At 32.0% G+C, this 21,517-nt stretch overlaps 4 protein-coding genes across 4 annotated transcripts; 2 read left to right on the top strand and 2 right to left on the bottom strand.

The window, feature by feature from the left end:
• Positions 1–1,184: 1,184 nt before the first annotated feature.
• Positions 1,185–1,989, bottom strand: LOC113381761 (nucleoside diphosphate kinase 6). The gene has a single exon (XM_026620482.1). The coding sequence runs from the start codon at positions 1,722–1,724 to the stop codon at positions 1,185–1,187; it is 540 nt and encodes a 179-aa protein (XP_026476267.1). The 5' UTR covers positions 1,725–1,989.
• A 568-nt stretch (positions 1,990–2,557) lies between these two features.
• LOC113381754 (transcription initiation factor TFIID subunit 1-like) lies at positions 2,558–11,167 on the top strand. Its single transcript, XM_026620477.1, has 24 exons — positions 2,558–3,012; positions 3,164–3,520; positions 3,593–3,692; positions 3,752–3,997; positions 4,154–4,317; positions 4,468–4,728; positions 4,890–5,116; positions 5,263–5,383; positions 5,449–5,565; positions 5,629–5,793; positions 5,880–6,197; positions 6,271–6,419; positions 6,491–6,662; positions 8,623–8,740; positions 8,817–8,892; positions 8,990–9,119; positions 9,264–9,321; positions 9,378–9,493; positions 9,570–9,791; positions 9,868–10,012; positions 10,124–10,251; positions 10,322–10,481; positions 10,628–10,770; positions 10,886–11,167. Exons 1-24 carry the CDS (start codon positions 2,629–2,631, stop codon positions 11,165–11,167), a joined length of 4,359 nt encoding a protein of 1,452 aa, XP_026476262.1. The 5' UTR covers positions 2,558–2,628.
• Positions 11,168–12,284: 1,117 nt separating this feature from the next.
• LOC113363619 lies at positions 12,285–13,949 on the top strand. Its single transcript, XM_026606110.1, has 8 exons — positions 12,285–12,323; positions 12,397–12,505; positions 12,575–12,658; positions 12,830–12,952; positions 13,018–13,178; positions 13,258–13,424; positions 13,491–13,680; positions 13,748–13,949. The coding sequence occupies exons 1-8, from the start codon at positions 12,307–12,309 to the stop codon at positions 13,917–13,919; spliced, it is 1,023 nt and encodes a 340-aa protein (XP_026461895.1). The 5' UTR covers positions 12,285–12,306; the 3' UTR covers positions 13,920–13,949.
• Positions 13,950–13,972: 23 nt separating this feature from the next.
• On the bottom strand, positions 13,973–15,452 carry LOC113381745. Its single transcript, XM_026620473.1, has 6 exons — positions 15,290–15,452; positions 15,027–15,219; positions 14,782–14,950; positions 14,562–14,704; positions 14,372–14,491; positions 13,973–14,299 (listed from the first exon to the last, which is right to left on the bottom strand). The coding sequence occupies exons 1-6, from the start codon at positions 15,355–15,357 to the stop codon at positions 13,973–13,975; spliced, it is 1,020 nt and encodes a 339-aa protein (XP_026476258.1). The 5' UTR covers positions 15,358–15,452.
• Between the last annotated feature and the right edge of the window lie 6,065 nt (positions 15,453–21,517).

The raw sequence follows: 21,517 nt of genomic DNA, 5'->3' as shown, positions 1-21,517 counted from the left end.
ATATATATATATATATATATATATATATATATATATATATATATATGCATGTATGTATTAAGCATATTGATTAATATCTTGATAGTCTTCACATGAGTTGTACAATATGTGAACAATTATTGAAAAAATTATTGTCAGTTATGTAATAATTTAGGATAAAACTTAGACTGCTTTCTATTGTACGTTATTTAGCATGACTTGATATGTTGGTACACATTAAACACAGTTAGTACTATGAAATAATCAATGGATTAATCAAAATCTGCACACTGATTATATGTGGTACAGAATAACCTATGTAGGAAATAACTACAGTAAAAAGGCTTTGGCAAAAAGTGTTATTGAAAGTAGGTTAACACAATAGAAATATTAAAAAATACAAGTGTATTACAATTGTTACTTAGATGCAATTATAAAACATAATGTTGAATTATTAATAATTTGCCTAAATATATTTTATTTATTTTATACCGAACATATATTTTAAAATTCTTCCATTAGAGTTAAATGTTTACAACATTGAATAATACTATCATTATTGAATGCGATACTACTTGCGATTTGTTATCGAAAGAATACTGTTTCACTGTGAATAAAGAATGAGTTTCATAAATTCTTAGATGCCCTATGTATCTAAAAGGAAAGAAATTACTTTATTAATTTCAATACTTAAATGTAATAATAGGATTTATTTTTTGAAGATTTTTTTTTTTTTAATTATGTATATGCTTCTCAAGTAATTGTGTCAAGCCATTGCTAAATTGTGAAAATAATCAATCAAATATGTTAATTTACATTACCACAATCACTATGAATTTATTGAAAAATAATTTTGCGTTTCATACGTAATTCATATTTGGCATTATGATTAATGTTAAAATTACTTATTTGCTGGTGTAATATCTTTTGAATGTTATATTCAAGTTGCTATATCAATGTTAATTAGTTTTGCAATGTTTTCTTGAAATTCATAACATGCATTCGCAGACTGACAGAATACAAAATTTATATTTAGTAAGCAAAATGTAAGAGATAAGACTAAGTAATTGTTGTTGTTTATTAGTTTAAACTATTATAAAAAAAATTATGAAAAAATATGTTTGTTACATGTGTAACTCAAATTAATAAAATAAATTCACAATGTTATTCATATATATTATTTATAATTTATATATTACATGATGCTAGGAGCGTAAACAAACTTTTTCTAGCAATGGTATATGTTTAAAATCTTCTTTTATAAAATGAATTTTATTGTTTCTAAAACTAACTTCTTCTTCACACATCCACTTGTCTACTGAGAAATCAGGAAAGAAGGTTTCAATTTCTTCTCTTGCTTTTTCAGGTGAATCAGAACCATGGGAAACATTTCTGGTATCGGATAATCCAAATTTTCCTCTGATAGAATCAGGATGTGAGTACTGTGCTCTAAAAACTTTAGTGGGCCCCATCAGCTTTCTCCAATATTCAATAGCGTCATGTCTAGCTAAAATATACACATCACTGGCACCGCTTGTCATAAAAGTTACAAGTCTATTATAAAAAAACTTTTCTTTGTGCTCCCTATAAAAGTTTTCCGCCATTTGTTGGCTCAAAACAACTCTTTTTGACAGTATGATTTTGAAGTCATTTTCTAAAATAATATTTCTGACATGCTCCAAAATGAATGGTTGTTTGAGTATATAAGGCTTAATAATAGCCAAAGTCAACTGTAATTTTTGCATTTTGATTTCATAGACGTTATAACAATTTAATTATATAAGCACGAAATTTTGGTACTTTAAATTTACATTTGAATTTAAACTTCTTTTGTTTCCTTTCGCTTCACATATTTTACAGACATTCATTTGAATCTGAAAAAAATATTTGTTTTAAATATAATAATACCTATTTTTTTTGAGTATTTTTTGTAGATTCAATATTATTGTAAAAATATTAAATTTACAGCACATTACGAGCTAATTATTTGCCTTTGTTTGCAGTTTGTCAGTGCATTGCGCAATGAATTGACAGATGAGATTGATGACAGTTCTCAACACGTGCAGATTCACGTAAACATAAACCAAAATAAATTAAATATAAACCAACATAAATTATGTTTATATTTATTTAGTTATATTTGAGGCGCAAAGTGTTTAGTTGGGCCAAATGTTCAATTTTATCAGTATGACTTATTTATACTTTTTAAGAAACATTCTGTTTGAAGAACTTTATAATTAAGTATCTTCAATGTAGTTGAATCAAACTGAATTTTCAAGCTGACTTTGAGTGATTTTCAATCAGTCCGCTTAAGAAAATGTAATAGCATATTGAAATGAATATAACATATTCTGATATTGTCTAAGAGAAGAGCATAATCATCAATTTATTATATTTGTGTAGGTGTAGGATAATCATAAGGGTAATGTTTATTTACTTTAAAGAGTATGGATAACATATTCTCGATGGATATTTGTGATGGTGTTATAAGTTCACATCTGGCAACATCTTTTATTGCGATCAGTATAGCCTTGAACGGTGTCGAAAAAAGGTAGTTGTTATCGTTATTATAAATGTGAACAAATAACATCTTGTGCTTGTTATCGTAGTAATTGATATAATTTATACTAGTTTATATTAAAATTAAACATGGATCAGGATTGTGTTAATATACGAATGGAGGTAGATGCGAAGACAAATAAATTGTCCTTAACTGACTTTTATTTCTCGAAGAAACCTTTAGAAAATGGTTTATCAACAGAATCAGATTGTAAAGAAAGTGATTCCAACGCAAATTTACTTGATTCAGCGAACACTTGTGATGATAACGATGCTTCGAATGATGAAATTGATCGTGATTTCTTAAAATATGCTCCAGTATTCTGGTCTTGGGGTTTGGAATATAATAGTGATCATTTACCTAATTTAAGTAAAGAAGTCTTGGAGAATATAGTAAAAGCACTAAATAGTAAAAGTTCATCACCAGAGCATAAAGAAAAATCAGAATATTATGAGCGCGGATGCAGGCTTGTTGTAAGAAATGAAATTCAAATAATAATATATTTATATATTTTAAATTGCGAATAAATAATCTAATACATCAGCATAATTTTATATATATATATATATATATATATTTAAATATTTTATATATTATATTTTACTTTTTTAATAAAACATTTAGAAAAAATATCAGAAAGACAGAAAACCCCTTAGAATCGAACAACAAGAACCACATATTGTTCATAAGATTAACTGGCGTACAGGGCCTGCACGCCTATGGTATGATTACTTGGGATTGCCTTTGGATGCAACAAGTGTTGATTATGGTTTTAAAATTAAAAATATACTCGAAAATCAAAGAATGAATGCTAATAATAAATTGTTAGACAACAATAGTTCAAATAATAATACCATTGAAGACAGTGGTATTCATTCGAATGGCAATCATAAATGTTTTCCTGATGATGCTTTTCTGATGGTTACTCAGCAACAATGGGAAGACGATGTTATATGGGATGCTACCATGCATAGAGAAAAAGTAAGCTTATACAATTAAATCTTATATTGTTTTAATCTAGGTGCATGTTAATGCAACTTGTTTTTCTCTTAGATAATGTCCAAGATTTTATCATCAGAAGTGTTTACTGGTTGGACTCTAAAAAAATATACTAATCAATTTTATAGCTTAGATTCTGGACCTTTGCGCAATGGTAAATGATTACAGATTACAGCATAATTAGTACTTATTATTATTTACTTTTATGTTTAGGCAACGTGATACCGTCTACCTATAGACAAGACTTCTTGCAAAAACGTGGTGGTAGATGGTTCAGTTCATTGCCTGTTCTTTTAGATGTTGAACATAGAGATTATATTTGGGAAGATGATGTTATTTGGGATTTTGAAACAGTAGAGAAAATACTAAAACCTAACTTGAGTTATGCATTGCCTGAATCCACTTTTCAAGACCGTGGCGCAACAGATATTGAAAATCATCTGGCTGCAAGGGATATCAGTAAAAATATTTTTGATATATTGAAAACATATATATGTACCTATATATGTATGTACATATATACGAGTATATATATATATATATATATATATATATATATATACAATTTAGTTAGCGAATGTATTTTGTGGAAATAACAAACACATCTTTTCACAGAAAACTTACGTAAACATATACCACAAGAAGAAGATAACTTCAATATTTCGAATGATTATTTTTATGATTATGATGATCCCCGAGATTATACAAGAAGAGCTCATTTTCTTGCAGTTATACAGCATGCTGAGGGTATTCTACGGCTTCAAGATCCGTATGTCATGGTAGGAAGTGTATTTTTTTAGCCTTGATTAAGTCTTGATCATAACTTTATGAAAAAATTAATTCAATGGATTCATCACATTACCTAATCAGATAGTTATTTCATGTAACCAAATTTAAAGATAAATTGAAATTTATTGTTTTATATATAGATTAACTTCACAACTCCTATGACACGAGCATTTCACCGTAATAAGCTTATCTCCCATCCTAGTCCATATGTTGATGATGACTATGATGAAGAAATTACAACCCACAAATATTTGAGGTTGATCAAGACTCAAGAAATTAATACCGTAGTTGATAATAGCAGAATGATAGAAAAATTAAATACTTTAGAAGAATTATCTGGTTGCAGTGGGAACTTGATACTTGTAGAGTGGTCAGATCAATATCCATTGTTTATAAACGAGGTTAAAATATATTTGATAAATAATATATATTATATTTACCTTTGACTTTTTTTAGTCTAATGGCATCATATTTTGAAAGAAACACAATTTTTTTTTTTATGATTTTGCTCTATTCTTGTTAATATAATTAAAAGCAATATAGTAATAACTTTATATTGCAGATGGGTATGTGTTCAGCAATAATCAATTATTTAAAACGAGATCGATTAATGAAACATTTTGTCAAGTCTACCTGCAATTATGGGAGAACAGCTTATGTTCATCAGTCTCCATTTTCTGGTGACATATCACCTGGAAAATTTTATTCGGCTTTGGAGAATAATATGTATCGAGCACCAATCTACCAGCATAAAATTCCTGCTATTGATTTTATAGTGATCAGGCGAGGGTATTTACCAATAAATACATGATAGAAATTAACTTAGTATATTTTTGTTCCATCAGTCTTTATTTGTAAATAACATTTATCAAAAACTCTTCAATATTAAAAACCAAATAAGAATATTTTCTTTATTGCGCAATTCTCAATTCTAGGGATGATTATTATGTTCGTGAATATAATGCATTATTTCTTGCTGGTCAACAATGCCCGTTTATGCAAATTCCAAGTCCTTCATCCTTAGAAGCTAAAAACATTAAAAACAGCATGCTATTGGTGATTATTTATAAATGCTTGTAATTCATACTGAAATGATAAATCTATTTTATAAATTTGTTCAGGTGTACATCTATCGTTTATTTTGGAGTAGCCCTTATGAGCCAAAAGTTATTGTTATGAGTGATTTAAAAAGAAAATTTCCTAGCGTTCCGGAGCAAATGTATCGATCAAAATTAAATGTAAAGTATAATGGCAATAAATTTTGTGCAACATCCATCTTCATTGATTTGTTATACTTATAGATGTGTGCTACTTATCGAAAAGTTGATCATGATGGGCTAAATGGGTTTCACTGGGTGCTTAAATCAGATTTTCATTTACCATCAGAACGGGAAATGCAGGCTATGGTAAGTCCAGAACAATATTGTGCTTACTTTAGCATGCTGGCTGCTCATCAAAGGTTAAAGGTATGCTTTATTGTTTATAGATCTTTTTTTAATCATCAGAATATAATAAAATCAAAAGAATATAATAATAAAATTAATGTCCACAGGATATTGGACTAGGATGTAAATTTTTTATTCGAGATTCTCACAAACGATACTTGGAGGCTGAAATGTCCAGGGCACCTTGGAATATAACAAACGATTATATGAATGCAACTGCTCGTAATACCAGACTTATGAAACAGAATCAAAGCATATCTGAAATTAATCAAGCTGCACAAGGAGCAACTGAAAACAAGCTTATGCCAGCATCTTCAATGCATGACAGCAGAACAGCAAGTAAAAATTCTGAGCAGGTTGATGTTAGTATGACAGTTAAAGAAGCTACAGAGTTTTTGAAAGCTATTGGAGTTTCTTCCGCAGTGGTAATTCATTAATATCATATCATTTTATGTAGATTATTTATGTAGATTAATAAATGACATCATACAATTTTAGACTAAAAAGTTATCCACATGGGATATATTAGATGCAGCGAGAACAACAAAGCGCAACATACAGTTTTCAAAATTTCAAAAATTTTATAAAAAAGTATTGCCAAGATCAACAAATCAAGAATCAACAATCGAATTTACAAAACAAACCAGGCATATATTTGAATATTTCATTTTATTTAGGCAAGGAATAATAAATATATGGAAAATCTTCCTATTTTAAGGTATAAAAAGGATTTTCAACGAACATATGAAGTGCAAAGATCAAAATTGTCTTCTGAACAGATTTTATCTTCAGATGATACAGATAGAAGCAGTACTTCAAGTGGTGAAGAAGAAGAAATTGAAAGATTAGGAAAATTAGTTGAATTCAAGTTGATTGATAAAAACAAAGACGTGAGTAAATTAATTTATTAGCATGACAACCGTATATATGATTAATATTCTTACACTCACACACAAACACAGATCCACACGCACACACACACACACACACATATATATATATATATATATATATATATATATATATTAGGGAGACCGGAAAGTAATGTCGTTTTCTTACGCTAAATACAAACACATACATTTTTAACGAGTCTTTATTTTTAATCAATGATGTATTCCCCATCATTGTCAATAACCTTTTGCCATCTAGTGAGTAAATTTTCAATCCCTGATCGATAAAAATTAATTGGTTTTTCGGCAAAATATCTAGAGATGGCATTTTGGATATCATCCAAATTTGCAAATGTTTTGCCACTTAAAAAGTGTTGCAGCGCTCGGAATAAGAGGAAATCCGATGGTGTAACATCGGGCGAATATGGTGGATGAGGCAGCACCTCCCACCCCAATTCATTATTTTTTTCTGTTGAATGTGATTGATCGGTTAGCCTTATTCTGTTCGGACAGATTATGCGGGACCCAAACACCTGCTCTGCTTACTTTCCCAATCTGCTTCAAATGTTCTTGGATGGTCGACCAAGGTTGGTTGAGACTGTTTGACAATTCCTCGATCGTCTGACACGGATTTGCTTCCACTTCCGCCCTTAACACGTCGTTGTCTAACGTTGATGGTCTTCCTGATCGATACGAGTCGGAAAGATCAAAATTACCCGATTTGAACTTGGAAAACCACCTTTGGCATTTACGAACGTCCAGTGCATTTGGATAAACATCGCAAATGTTTTTGGTAGCAACTGTTGCGTTATTTCCCTTGCGAAACTCAAAGAGCATGCAATGCCGGATGTGTACCTCTTCTGGTATTTGGCTGGCCATTTTACCCAAAATTACAAAAAAAAAATTGTAATTCAATTGTCTATAAGTAAAGAAATCACTATAACCTCACAATGTCTTTGGTACGCCTCTGAACCAAACAATGAGCTGACAAATGACAATCAAGTATTGGCATGCGCAGAAACGACATTACTTTCCGGTCCCCCTAATATATATCTTGATATGATTTTCAGTCAGTCGTCGAAATAAAAGAAACAAATACAAAATATACGTTTTGACACGGATTGTGTGTCATCATTTAACAATTCTTTGTTAAGAGTATCTAAAAAAATATTTACAAAGAGTTTTTTAAAAAATAAACTTAATTTATATTTAAAATAATTAAAAATATACATACCACACCAGAAAAAAAACACAAAAAATAAAACATTGTTTTGTGAAATAATTACATATATATACAAATAAAATAAATATATAAACTAACAATATTAACTGAAACATGTTTTGCTTTTGATTTTAAATTTGAATGTAGTTTTGTACGTATGCGACTGTAGCGCCAACGAGAACCACGTGACACACTGAAGGGAAGAAAGTTGATTTTCAGGGAATGTTAAACCGTGAGGACAAAAATTTTGAAAAAAAAAACCCTATCAAATAAACATAAAACACAATAGTCATCAATTTGGAAAATTATTTATTTTTTGAAAAAAATCATAATATTATGATAAGAGTCATCTACTAGAAAAGCAGAATTTCGTTTATTAACGCAAAGGGGATTTAAAAAAATAAATACAGACTCAGAAAATTTTCTGAGGTCAACATTCTTTTCTTTATGTAAAATAAGAGGGTTCTTGGTATTGAAAGTATGGTTTAAACTAACCACATGTTCAGAAAACTTATTCTTATTTCTTGAGTTGCAAATCTATTGGTTCTGAACACATTTGCAACTCTTACGAATGTCGAAACGTATATTTTAAATAAATATTTTGTATTTATTTGTTTCTTTTATTTCGACGACTGGCTGAAAATCATATCAAGACATGTCTCAACGTTGAACAATATATATATATATATATATATATATATATATAAATTTGTTTATACATGCATACATGTTTTAAAGGCAATGAATGACACAAAATTCATCAATCATAAAAGAAAATTAGAACGTTATTTGGAACATAGAAAACGAAAAAAAATGAAAATAGAAAAAGAGGATCAGCGAATTACTGTTAAACCAAGTAAGCTCTTTTAATTTGGCTATTATCTGTATTGGAAATAGAATTAAATATTCTAAAACAATACTATGAAAAATAGATGAATGCCTAAGAATTGCAAGGATTATAATAGGCCCTGATGGAAAAGAAACTGAGGAAGTAGAATATATTAGAGAGTATGTATTAAAATCATTTATTTCATTCCTGATGAATAAATATATCTGATGCTCCTCATTATTTATGACTGACAAAATAATTTTATTTTGTACATAGTTCAAGAGTTGTTAATATGTATATCGCCATTCGAACTACCAAAGATGAAAAGTTTTTGGAAGACTTCATAGGAGGCGAAGAAAACAAAAGGAAAAAGGTTGAAAGGAAGGCAGTAAAGATAAAGCCACAAGTAATAAAACTTTATACATAACTATTTTATTTTAATGATTCATTGCACAATTTTACGAAATGCAAAGATATTATAATTATATTTTTTGCTTGATAAAAATTTGCATAACATTACATTTCATAATCGCTACATATTTTGATGTAGATCCGATTATCCGAACTGAAACCGCAGAAGTCTAAAACATACTCCAAAAAGCAATCAGGTTTGTCAAAATATGAACATATAAAAAGATTAAATGCATTCATACATTGTTTTCAGCTGCTGATATAATTAAGAAAGAGGCGCATGATCAAAAAAAGGACAAAATTATCAAAGTGAAAATTGTACCGCCCTTCAAAATTATTTTGAATAGAACAGCAGAAAAGCTGAAACATGTAAATGAAAATTTAATTCTCAGCAGTGTCTTTATTAAATCATTATTACACATGTGGATTATTTTATTTATTTCAGCCACCGTCTTTGTTTAAAAAGAAAACTTCTATTCCTAAGCGAGAGATCTATGCTTCTCAACCAGTTATCAAATTGGAAAATTCAAGAAAAAGTTACCATCCTCGAATGTCATATAAAAGAAGAGATCCTGTGGTAATGTTTTGTGCAATTTTGGATGACATTCTCATTAATATAAGAAAAGAAGTATTTGCTAAACCATTTTTGGTTGCTGTTAATCCTAAGGTATAATCTTTACATCAAAATTATGTTTTTGTTAAATTTGTATATACTAAAGTATTAATAATAAAAAAAACTTCAGCATTATCCTGATTATTACATCAAAGTGGTGAAACCCATGGATTTATTAATAATACATGAAACAATTAGAAAGCAATTATACACAACTCGAGAAATGTTCTTAAGTGATGTGAATCAAATAGTTGTTAATTCAACAACATATAATGGTAAAATAATAAAAACTATTGATTTAATTTACCATCACATGTTACATATATATATATATATATATATATATATATATATATATATTCAAACATAAATGTATAATTCTGCAGGAGTGGAATCTATTTATACTAGAGATGCCATTAAGTTGCTAAATAAATGCGTTGAAAGGCTCTCAGAGCGTGAAATTGAATTAATTGAATTAGAAAAAATGATCAATCCACTTCTAGACAATGATAAGGTTTTAGCTCAATATATTATGAACAAAATTGCATATTGACATAATATACTGCATAAATATATTTTTTCAGGCTGCTATATCTTTCATATTTACAAATATTTTAAATAAAGTTCGCCTCCTGCCTGAATCAAGACCGTTTTGGAAACCAGTTGACAAATTGAAATACAAGGATTACTATGACATAGTGAAAAATCCCATGGATATGAATACAATTGCCCAAAATCTTAAAGGTATTTATTTGGCTATGATAGTGTAGAATCGAATTAATGCTTACTTTTAAATGCATACTTAGATTCCAAATATGTAGTATTTGATAAAAAAAACCTGTTAGAATGTAATTTATAAATTTAAAGCAAACCATTTTTTGTGTTTCTAGATCAGCGTTTTCATACAGCTGCCGATTTTTTAGCACAGTTTGAACTAATTGTTCACAATTCAGACACTTATAATGGGCCAGATTCCTCATACAGTCAATGTGCTAGAACTGTATTGGAATTAGCTAAAGAATCATTGGCTGGGGTAATTTTTTTTATTAATTTTTTTTCTATCTATATAGATAGATATATATCTTTATTCATAATGAAATTTGTCACAAATTAAGCAATCGTGTTTAACTGTAAAATAAACTATGCAGGTCCAAGACTTTATACACACTCTTGAAGAAAATATAGAAAAGATGAATACAGATAATGTTTCTTCAGACAGCGAAGAAAGTCCAGAACTGGATGCTAGCAAAAATATTTCAAGAAATACTAATAATTTATCACCTAGGATTTATAAAGATACATCTGATTCAAGAGAATGCTTAAATTACAATTCTTGTAATGAAAATCATTCTGATCAGATTGAACTAATATCAAGCAGTCAACATCTTGATATAAGTGATAATATGAATGACAATGATCTTGAATTTTAATTGGTTATTGTGGTGTAAAACTTAAATTATAATTATGAATATATATTTAATTTAATATTTTATTATGAAATAGCGTTTCTGGCATACAAAAAATACATGGCATTAAATAATATAGTTAAAAATCTCTTACCTTACCTTATCTCAGAATACTTAATTTTTGGAATGGGCTCGTCTATAAAATTACCGTCATTCAAGTAATCTGTGATGAATTGATCGTTAGGTACATTACAAGGATGAGGAGTGAAGACCTTTTCAAGGTGATTTGCAAAGGTAATAACCTTGTCTTCTGCTGATCTAGACCAAGAACCATCATCATTTCTAATTGGAGATACCGTTGAGGTTGGTCTTCTCATATTTTTCGTGGCTTTCCAAATGGAATGGTCATGAACAGACAAATCACTTAAGTAGGACTCTGTAGGACAGAAAAATCGCTCAACAATATTGAAAAAAAATTTTTTTTAACACTTTATTAGAAGAAAACAGTCCAGCCGATCCCACCCAAAACTAATCAGCACGATTCCCAACCAATATCTTTTAAACGGTTTTTGAATTTTCAAAATCGATTCAGAATTCCGGGCCGATCGTCGCACAAAACTGACAAATCATCGAAATACATCGAATGGCTTTTAAAATTTTAGTATCGGTCCAGCCGTTTTTGAGAAAACGTTGATTTACGACAAAAAAACTGTTCACACACACACACATACTTTTTCCAAATTTGGCCTCATTAGTGAATCGATTTTTTTTGTGAAAACATAAACCTCTCCTTTCGGGAAGTTAATAAAAGCTAGATTTCATTAACATTCATCAAACGGCTCTTAAATCCTTAAAACTGGTTCGGCCTTTTTGAAGAAAACCTCGATGAAAGATCTCACATATATACAGACACATATTCTTAATTTTGAGTTAAACGATTCAGATTTATTTGAAACGGAGTTTCTGGCAAAAACAACCTTATCCAATCCTTCGGAAGTTAAAAATAAAATCTAACTCTGGCATAATCATATTAAAAAATAACGGTTAATCCATAGATGAAAGAAGAGTATTAATCTATAAGAGTAGTAATCTATGTAAAGTTAACCCTAATGTGTCACATTTTAGTGTTAGGATGCAATAACTAATAACCTAAAAAATTCAATATGTTCAAGCACTTGAGGTATAAAATAAATTATACTTAGTACAGATATTCATATATTATTTGAATTAAAATTCATATTTAAAATATTTAGCGCTGGTGAATTATTATTTGAACACAGTCAATACGCTAAACTGAAACCTAAGCCCAGAAAAGAAACAAAATTTGTTTCGACCACTGAAGTTTTAGATATCAAGGAAAAGGTATTCTTATAGATAATATACTTTTTTATTTCAAAGTATTTTAATGCCTTCCTTATTTTCAACTCGCAGACCGAATCTTACCTTAGTGAAACATATAGTTTTATAAAAGCTAGTAGAGTGGAGAAAGTTGAGCATCTTTCTGTGGCTGAATGGGTAAGTGAGCAACTATTAATGAAACAATCATGAATGAATATTAAATATATATTAATTGAAGATCTCGAATTAGATTTTTTTTTATTAATTGAATGATTTGATTTATTATTTTAATTTTTCTATCCCATTGAAAAACATTTCAAATCAATGATTTCAATGTACATATTCTAGTTACCAGAAGAAAATGTAGCTGTGGTTACTCGTCAAGTTAGCAAGATTTGGGCTACAATTGGTACAAAAGTATGCAATAGATTACTAATAGATCCATTTGAAATCACCTTTCTATTAGAAAGTGTAAGTCATTTATTTTTAACTCTTATGAATAATTTTTAACTCTTAAGCTATCCTATTTTATTCAGAGTCAATTACAATTGAATTATAAAAATGTTCCTATGTCTTTGGAACAAGTGAGATCCGCGGTTGGCAAAGATATAGTAAATTTTATAGATTGTTATAGAGTTTATGCACAACTACGTAGATTTGGATACATCATTTTTAGGCATGATCCTAAAAGAAATAAGTGAGTAATAGCATTATGGACTGTTTTTTTCAAATCTGTGATTCAAAAATTGTTGAAATAATCAAGGAAATATTGTCAGGAAAAGTCCTCCATTCAGCTCTAGTTTAAAAAAAGATATTCCTGAAAGTACTTCAAAAGTTACCTGCTGTGATAATAAATATAATCTTTATACCGATCTTAAAAGAAAATATTCAGATCTTCAAAGTAATAATTCAAATTTCAAAAAATTGAAAATAATTGAAAAAGGTATTTTTTACAATTAATAATGATACTACAATCCATTTAATATTTACATTATTTTTTTAATAATAGGATCAGTAATTAAGAATGATAGTAGATATCCAGATTTTGGACATGTTTTTAGAAACCTTCAAGTATTTGGAAATCTGACTGAAGCGTGTAATCACACTGAACTTATTTTTGACTTTGATCTCTATAGACCAAAGCGTGATTTCAAGAAGTCTTCATGCAATTCTCCTTCTTATAGAATCATTTTATTAAGGTTGTATAGGTTTCTAAACCAAATTTAGTGCAATAATATTTAATATAATTTTCAAATTTATTTTTAGAAATTTAGATCAAGATTTGCCATGTGAAATCTGTATAAAAAAGGCAAAATATCAATTAAATGACAATGTTCCAGTGTTAATCACAAGAGCTGGGATAGATAATATATCTTACTTTTCATTATCTTCAATTGATGCATCCTTAAATACACTGAATAAAAGCCAACTATTGTAAACAAAAAAGATAAATTTATTTCTAAAATACTAACAGAAAAATAAAAATAATGATTATTTTATGTCTTCTAAATCATCATCTTCTTCATTCACATAATCATAATCATCATCATTATCATCACATTCTTCACTTTTGATACTGTCAAAAATAAATTCTTTTTCAAGTTCAGCTTTATGTTTTTCTTTTCTCATTGCCTTATTTCTCTCAATTTGACGCATTCTCAAAAATTCAGCAAACTTATCTTTTCTTTCTTCATATATTACATTCTGCGCATTTTGAAAATAATCCATATTTTGTGGTGCAAGTCCTTCGTTTGTAAATACTATATTAGATTTAGATTTTTCCCATGCTAGGTTTGATTGTCTAACTGCTTTTGTTACCTTAAAAATAAAAATCAAAATATCACACTTATTTCCAAGTATATCTTATTATAGGTTTATTTTAATGTTCACTTTTTCCATAATTTTAGCTTGGTCCAGTCCATATACATTTGAAGTCATTACAGGTAAGCTATTTGCAACCTCGCAAACTGCATCTTCTTTGGTATCATTTTCTAAAAGTGATAGTTTATTCTGCAAAATTATTATAAATAATTAGATTGAATTTTATAGCATTAAATATAACGAAATAAAGCATTGATACTTTGATTTCTTGTGATAAAGGCATATTTAGAGTGAACTCAGATCGCAGTTTATTGCTGTAATCAATGCTGGGTGTGTAATCAGGTCCAAAATCGGCTTGTTTTAAACATTCATCAACTTCAGCAATAGTAGCATAATATTTATCTAACAATAATAATTCTGTTCCATTAGTTATATGTATGAATATATATAAATAAATATATATTAATTTCATATTTTACCTTTCACAAACTCAATGCGTGGGACTTCTCCCATTACTCTCAATTGTGATAATTCATGCCTAAGCTGTGTCGCATTTAGTTTGAGAATATTTTCTATCTCAGTATCTTTTTCCGTGCCCTTTGCAAGCCAATATACATTAACTTTATTAAAATCTGAATTGATCTTTACCTATAATGAATTTGCAAACAAATACTTTTACCTTTGGTCAATGATAATTATTATGCAGGGTTTTGATATGACTTACTCTTGATATTTCGATTCCATGACCAAGAATGTCACTACCTATTGCTCCCATTGCCATAATTTCAGTTATATATTTCATAAACAATTTATTTAATACGAATGTCCGTCGTTTAGAAGAACCTTGGGATTTGTTAGCTTTGCTTATTGATGGTGGTGTCGGAAGAACTGTTGGCACAACATCAAAGCGAAATTTTCTAATTGAATTCAAATTATTGTTAATATTGTACAGCAAAGTAATTACTTTAGATATAATATGATTCATACTTTTTCTTATTAGTGCCATGCATGATCTTCGTCAACATTTTACCCTGCCTGGCCAAATATTTTGCCATATTTTAAATCTAGAGAAAGAATTTTTAAATATTTATGTAACTTATAAATGTGAATGCCAATTAGATTTTTTTTAGCATTGAGTTTATAATATATATTTAGTCTATTTATATATAATAAATTTTTATATAATCAATAAATTATTTCATTAAAATTTTAATTAACAACATGCCGCTCTATTTCTTTCAGTATCAGCTTTGTTAGGTTATTAGCTAACTGTCATGGCCTGACTGTTAGCTGTCATTTTCAATGAAGAATGAAGATAGATGAAGCAGCTGAGCTGACGGAATTATTTTGTTGGTAACGGTAACGGCCCTTTCATAGATAAACAAGTAGGGCCCTTTACTGTTAATATATGTAATTATTATTACTATTTAGATAGCTTAAGCTTAACCCAATTCGTAGCTTAACCACCAATAATGGTCGTCAGTGTGGTCTTGTTGTTGGAAAGCTTAAGATGAGCTTAATATACTAGTTCCAGTTTCTTGAAGATTTTGGGTGATACAGGTAAGTTCATTCAATTTAAATTTGTGAAATTATTAATTAGTAATCACATCATGTTTATTAACTTTCCGTAGGGCAGTTATGGCCATAGCTAAAAGAAGATTATATTAAAATCTATATATATATGTATATATGTATATATATTAAAATTATATTAAAATATTATCTATGTATATATGTATATATATACATATATATAAAAATAAGTCAGGTTTTCCTTCCTGACGATTTAACTCCAGAACGCACGAACCGATTTCGACAATTTTGCATTCGTTGGAAAGGTCTCGGGCTGCGCAAGGTTTATAGTTAAGAAAATTAGTGGTGCATGCCATCGTGCCTCTGTGCAAATTGCTGGAACTTCACGCACCGTAATTAAAAACACGAGTAATGAAAGTAATCAATAATTGTTTTAAGTAATTTCAAATAGATTATCTAAAAATTCGAGTAATGACATTAGTGAGAATTATCAGAATTATGCTTGGTTAAGTCAACGAGCAATTCTTGCCGCAAAGAATAATGATGTACACGCACTGACTTTCACCATTCAATCAAAAATTGCTGGCGATTTGGTGCCATAACAATGATTCCGACTGGTCTTCCGTTTGATTTCAAACGATTGCAATTTCCAGTTTGCCTTGCGTTCGCAATATCAAGTAGCAAGGCCATCGCTGCGGGATAAATTTCAAATAGATTATTTAGAAAATCATTGTTTTTCACATGGGCAGTTGTACGTTGCCTGTTCACGAGTTGGAAAACCATCCGCTTTGTTCGTGTTAACGTCAGACCAAAAAACAAAAAATGTGGTTTACCAAAGAGCCCTTAAATGAAACGGATAATTTGCGGATTCACTTTCATTTATTTAGAGATGTTCAACTAAAAAATGCTTCATTTTTGTAATCGAAATAAATTCATTACTGTTGTGTAATAAAATCAAATTTTTCCTTTTCAATTATAAAACAAACAAAAAATTTCTTCATCTTTCTTACGAAACCATGACTCCGGCCGGTCCGTGAAGTGTCATATCCAGCCGAAGTTATATCCAACCGGAGTTATTTCCGGCCGGAGTTATATCCGCGCGGAGTCATATCCGATCGGAGTTGTATCCGACCGGACTCATATCCGACCGGAGTCATATCCAATTGGAGTCATATCCGACCGGAGTTATATCCGGCCGGAGTTATGTCCGGGCTGAGACGTATCCGACCCGAGTTGTATCCGACCGGACTCATATCCGACCGGACTCATATCCGACCGGAGTCATATCCGACCGGAGTCATATCCAATTGGAGTCATATCCGACCGGAGTTTTATCCGGCCGGAGTTATGTCCGGGCTGAGACGTATCCGACCCGAGTCGTTTCCGACTCCAACTGGAGTCATATCCAATCCGACAGGAGTCATATCCGACCGGAGTCATATCCGACCGAAGTCAAATCCGACCGGAGTCATATCCGACCGGAGTCGTATCCGACCGGAGTCATATCCGACCGGAGTCATATCCGACCGGAGTCATATCCGACCGGAGTTGTATGCGACCGGAGTCAAATTCGACCGGAGTCATATCCGACCGGAGACATATCCGACCGGAGTCATATCCCGCCGGAGTCATATCCGGCCGGAGTCATATCCTACCGGAGTCATATCCGGCCGGAGTCATATCCGACCGTAGTCATATCCGACCGGAGTCATATCCGACCGGAGTCATATCCGACCGGAGTCATATCCGACAGTAGTCATATCCGGCCGGAGTTGTATCCGACCGGAGTCGTATCCGACCGGAGTCATATCCGGCCGGAGTCATATCCGACCGGAGTCAGTCATATCCGACCGGAGTTGTATCCGACCGGAGTCATATCCGACCGGAGTCATATCCGACCGGAGTTGTATCCGACCGGAGTCATATCCGACCGGAGTTCTATCCGACCGGAGTCATATCCGACCGGAGTTCTATCCGACCGGAGTCATATCCGACCGGAGTTGTATCCGACCGGAGTCATATCCGACAGGAGTCATATCCGGCCGGAGTCATATCCGCCGGAGTTGTATCCAACCGGAGTCATATCCGACCGGAGTCATATCCGACCGGAGTCATATCCGACCGGAGTCATATCCGGCTGGAGTTGTATCCGACCGGAGTCATATCCGACCGGAGTCATATCCGACGGGAGTCATATCCGGCCGGAGTTGTATCCGACCGGAGTCATATCCGGCCGAAGTAATATCCGACCGGAGTCATATACGACCGGAGTCATATCCGACCGGAGTAGTATCCGACCGAAGTCATATCCGACCGGAGTCATATCCGACCGGAGTCATATCCGGCCGGAGTCATATCCGACCGGAGTCATATCCGACCGGAGTTGTATCCGGCCGCAGTCATATCCAACCGGAGTCATATCCGGCCGGAGTCATATCCGACCGGAGTCATATCCGGCCGGAGTCATATCCGACCGGAGTTGTATCCGGCCGGAGTCATATCCGAACGGAGTCATATCCGAACGGAGTCATATCCGACCGGAGTCATATCCGACCGGAGTTGTATCCGACCGGAGTCATATCCGACCGGAGTTGTATCCGACCGGAGTCATATCCGGCCGGAGTTGTATCCGACCGGAGTCATATCCGGCCGGAGTTGCATCCGACCGGAGTCATATCCGACCGGAGTCATATCCGACCGGAGTTGTATCCGGCCGGAGTCATATCCGACCGGAGTCATATCCGGCCGGAGTTGTATCCGACCGGAGTTGTATCCGGCCGGAGTAATATCCGACCGGAGTCATATCCTACCGGAGTTGTATCCGACCGGAGTCATATCCGACCGGAGTTGTATCCGACCGGAGTTGTATCCGGCCGGAGTCATATCCGACCGGAGTCATATCCGACCGGAGTTGTATCCGACCGGAGTCATATCCGACCGGAGTCATATCCGACCGGAGTCATATCCGGCCGGAGTCGTATCCGACCGGAGTCGTATCCGACCGGAGTTGTATCCGACCGGAGTCATATCCGGCCGGAGTCATATCCGACCGGAGTCATATCCGACCGGAGTTGTATCCGACCGGAGTCATATCCGACCGGAGTCGTATCCGACCGGTGTTGTATCCAACAGGAGTCATATCCGACCGGAGTCATATCCGGCCGGAGTCGTATTCGACCGTAGTCATATCCGACCGGAGTTGTATCCGGCCGGAGTTGTATCCGACCGGATTCATATCTGGCCGGAGTCGTATCCGACCGGAGTCATATCCGGCCGGAGTTGTATCCGACCGGAGTCATATCCGACTGGAATCATATCCGGCCGGAGTCATATCCGGCCGGAGTCATATCCGACCGGAGTTGTATCCGACCGGAGTCATATCCGTTTCATATTTCGTTTTCATTTGAATTTCACATTCATTTCAAAGGCGCCGAAAAAGAATAAATATTGTTTTTCATTGATATAAAACAGAAAAATTTGAAAAAAAAACAAAGATTTTTTAATATTTCTTGATTTTTCTTATATAATATAATATGTAATATTTTTATTATAAGCAATAAAAAGAATAAATATTGTTTTCATTGATATAAAACAGAAAAATTTACAAAAAAAGCAAGAATTTTTTTATATTTCTTGATTTTATTTATATAATATAATATGTAATATTCTTATTATAAGCAAAGCTCAACACATGCAAAAGACGGTAAGAAAAAGAAAAAATCAAAACTATAAATATTTACTACTAATAATCGTTAATATATAAGACTCCAAAACTCATTTATCCTATATAAATGCATGTAAAATGAATGGTGGTCCTGCCAGACCTTTCCGACCGTTCGAAGGTGAAAAAATATCCGACCGACGGTGGGTTTACTCAATTAATTGTCAGATGTCTGACCTGCAAATATTGAATTTTATATTCGGATAACACTATCAAAATTATTAAAATCGGGCAATTTCGACAAACTTGGTAGGCCCATGCATACACCGATGTTTAGTTATTCTTTTCATACGTCCGTAGTGTGAATTTCGTTTTATTCAGTCTTATCAGATATTTTCATTGTGTAACAAATCGATCAGTTAGATTTCATTAAGTGTTATGAGTGTGTTAAAATTCCTTCAATTTTCACAACCACGATGATATCAGACCACGTGTAACTGTCGGCTTAGGGCTCCATACAGGTAAATTTTCTATTTTATATTAATATTATTAACAATTCTATAAATTATATAAAGATATTGTTCGCGCCAATCAAAGCATGCGGTTATATGGATATATAAACAAAAAATTATCAATAGAAAATCATACAAATCAATCAATCAGTCAGAACGTAATCAAAAACAGTATTAAAATTATTGTAAATATACTTATAACTTGTTATTAATATAAAATAAGTATATACAGTTATAATCAAAGTATTTACAATTGGTCCTTCATAAGGCAAGCAATCATAACAACATCCTAAAAAACATTGAACAGATATGTATATACGTTTAGTACTTAGAATATGTTTTGTTTTATTTATTTGCAGTTACATAGTTCTTTCATTTTGCCGAAAAACTTTTAGTTTCAAATATTCATTTAACAAGGTATTTTTCTGAATATACTTCATTTTCTATTATAAAACAGTAGAATAAAATACTCCGAAAGGAGTTAAAAAAAGACATTATCGACAAATATAATTGTATTTGATTAAAATGTGTGGTTCACCTCAAAATTGGCAAAACACCTTAGAAATATACAAGAGGTACAAATGAAAACTTAAAATATCAGGTTATTATTTTAATGTCACACATCATTCGAAATACGAAAGTGCCTGAATGCTATGATGCCCTTTCATTTAAAATTTCGATATCAAAATGTAAATAATATAGGTTTTACTAGATTTTAGTATACTTCTTCTAGCTAACTTTCCGAAAGAGAAGTTTAAGTTTTCATCAAAAAATCCGATTCGCTAATTTTATGTTTTCTCGACGTTTCAAGCCATTCTGAATCGAACAAGACCAAATTTGGAAAAAGTATGTGTGTGTGTGTGTTTGTAAGTGAACTGATTTTTTGCCGTAAATCGACGTTTTCTCGAAAACGGCTGGACCGATTTCAAAAATTTGTGGAACGATCGGCCGAGACGTTTCTTTATAAATAGTAGAAAAGTGAAAAATTTTTCGTGCACGTTTTAGCCCGCAATTCTGAACCGATTATGAAAAATCAAAAACCAAAAATTGGTTGGGTGCTGATTAGTTTTTGGTAAAGATCAGCCGGGCCGTTTTCTTGTAATAAAGTGTTAAAAATTTTTTTTTCGACGATTTTTATTATTATTTTTTTGACGGTAGATACTATAGTCTTCTAGATCATACTAAAATATTACGGCCCTACGACAATTGGTTTAACTTTGAAAATTCGTCAAAGTTTGCAAAAATTGGTATCGTTTTTTTGGCATTTGTCAAAATTAGACCTTTCATCGACGTTTTCTCAAAAACGCCTGAACCTATTTCAGAAATTTAAAGGCCATTTGATGTATTTCGATGAGGACTATCGTTTGTCAGTTTTGTGCGACGATCTGCCAAGCCGTTTCTTTGTAATTTGACAAAAAGTGTTAAACTTTTCGTCCACATTTAAGCTCATCCTACCGAACGGATTTTAAAAAATCAAAAACTGTTCGAAAGATATTAGTTGGGAATGGC

Source organism: Ctenocephalides felis, unplaced genomic scaffold (assembly GCF_003426905.1).
Source record: "Ctenocephalides felis isolate EL2017-DRISC unplaced genomic scaffold, ASM342690v1 CF-g0.4_SCAFFOLD_00845, whole genome shotgun sequence".
Taxonomy (NCBI): Eukaryota; Metazoa; Arthropoda; class Insecta; order Siphonaptera; family Pulicidae; genus Ctenocephalides; species Ctenocephalides felis.
This window is presented reverse-complemented; position numbering and strand designations above follow the sequence as displayed.

Excerpts from the sequence above, each read along its gene's own strand:
- LOC113381761 (XM_026620482.1), bottom strand. The coding sequence starts at position 1,724 with ATGCAAAAATTACAGTTGACTTTGGCTATTATTAAGCCTTATATACTC.
- LOC113381754 (XM_026620477.1), top strand. The coding sequence starts at position 2,629 with ATGGATCAGGATTGTGTTAATATACGAATGGAGGTAGATGCGAAGACA. Across the intron at positions 4,318-4,467 it reads TTCAAGATCCGTATGTCATG|ATTAACTTCACAACTCCTAT; the intron begins GTAGGAAGTGTA and ends TTTTATATATAG. Across the intron at positions 8,741-8,816 it reads GCGAATTACTGTTAAACCAA|ATGAATGCCTAAGAATTGCA; the intron begins GTAAGCTCTTTT and ends TATGAAAAATAG.
- LOC113363619 (XM_026606110.1), top strand. Across the intron at positions 12,506-12,574 it reads TTTTAGATATCAAGGAAAAG|ACCGAATCTTACCTTAGTGA; the intron begins GTATTCTTATAG and ends TTCAACTCGCAG. Across the intron at positions 13,425-13,490 it reads ATTGAAAATAATTGAAAAAG|GATCAGTAATTAAGAATGAT; the intron begins GTATTTTTTACA and ends TTTTAATAATAG.
- LOC113381745 (XM_026620473.1), bottom strand. The coding sequence starts at position 15,357 with ATGGCAAAATATTTGGCCAGGCAGGGTAAAATGTTGACGAAGATCATG. Across the intron at positions 14,951-15,026 it reads ATGGAATCGAAATATCAAGA|GTAAAGATCAATTCAGATTT; the intron begins GTAAGTCATATC and ends AATTCATTATAG. Across the intron at positions 14,300-14,371 it reads AAGCTAAAATTATGGAAAAA|GTAACAAAAGCAGTTAGACA; the intron begins GTGAACATTAAA and ends TTTATTTTTAAG.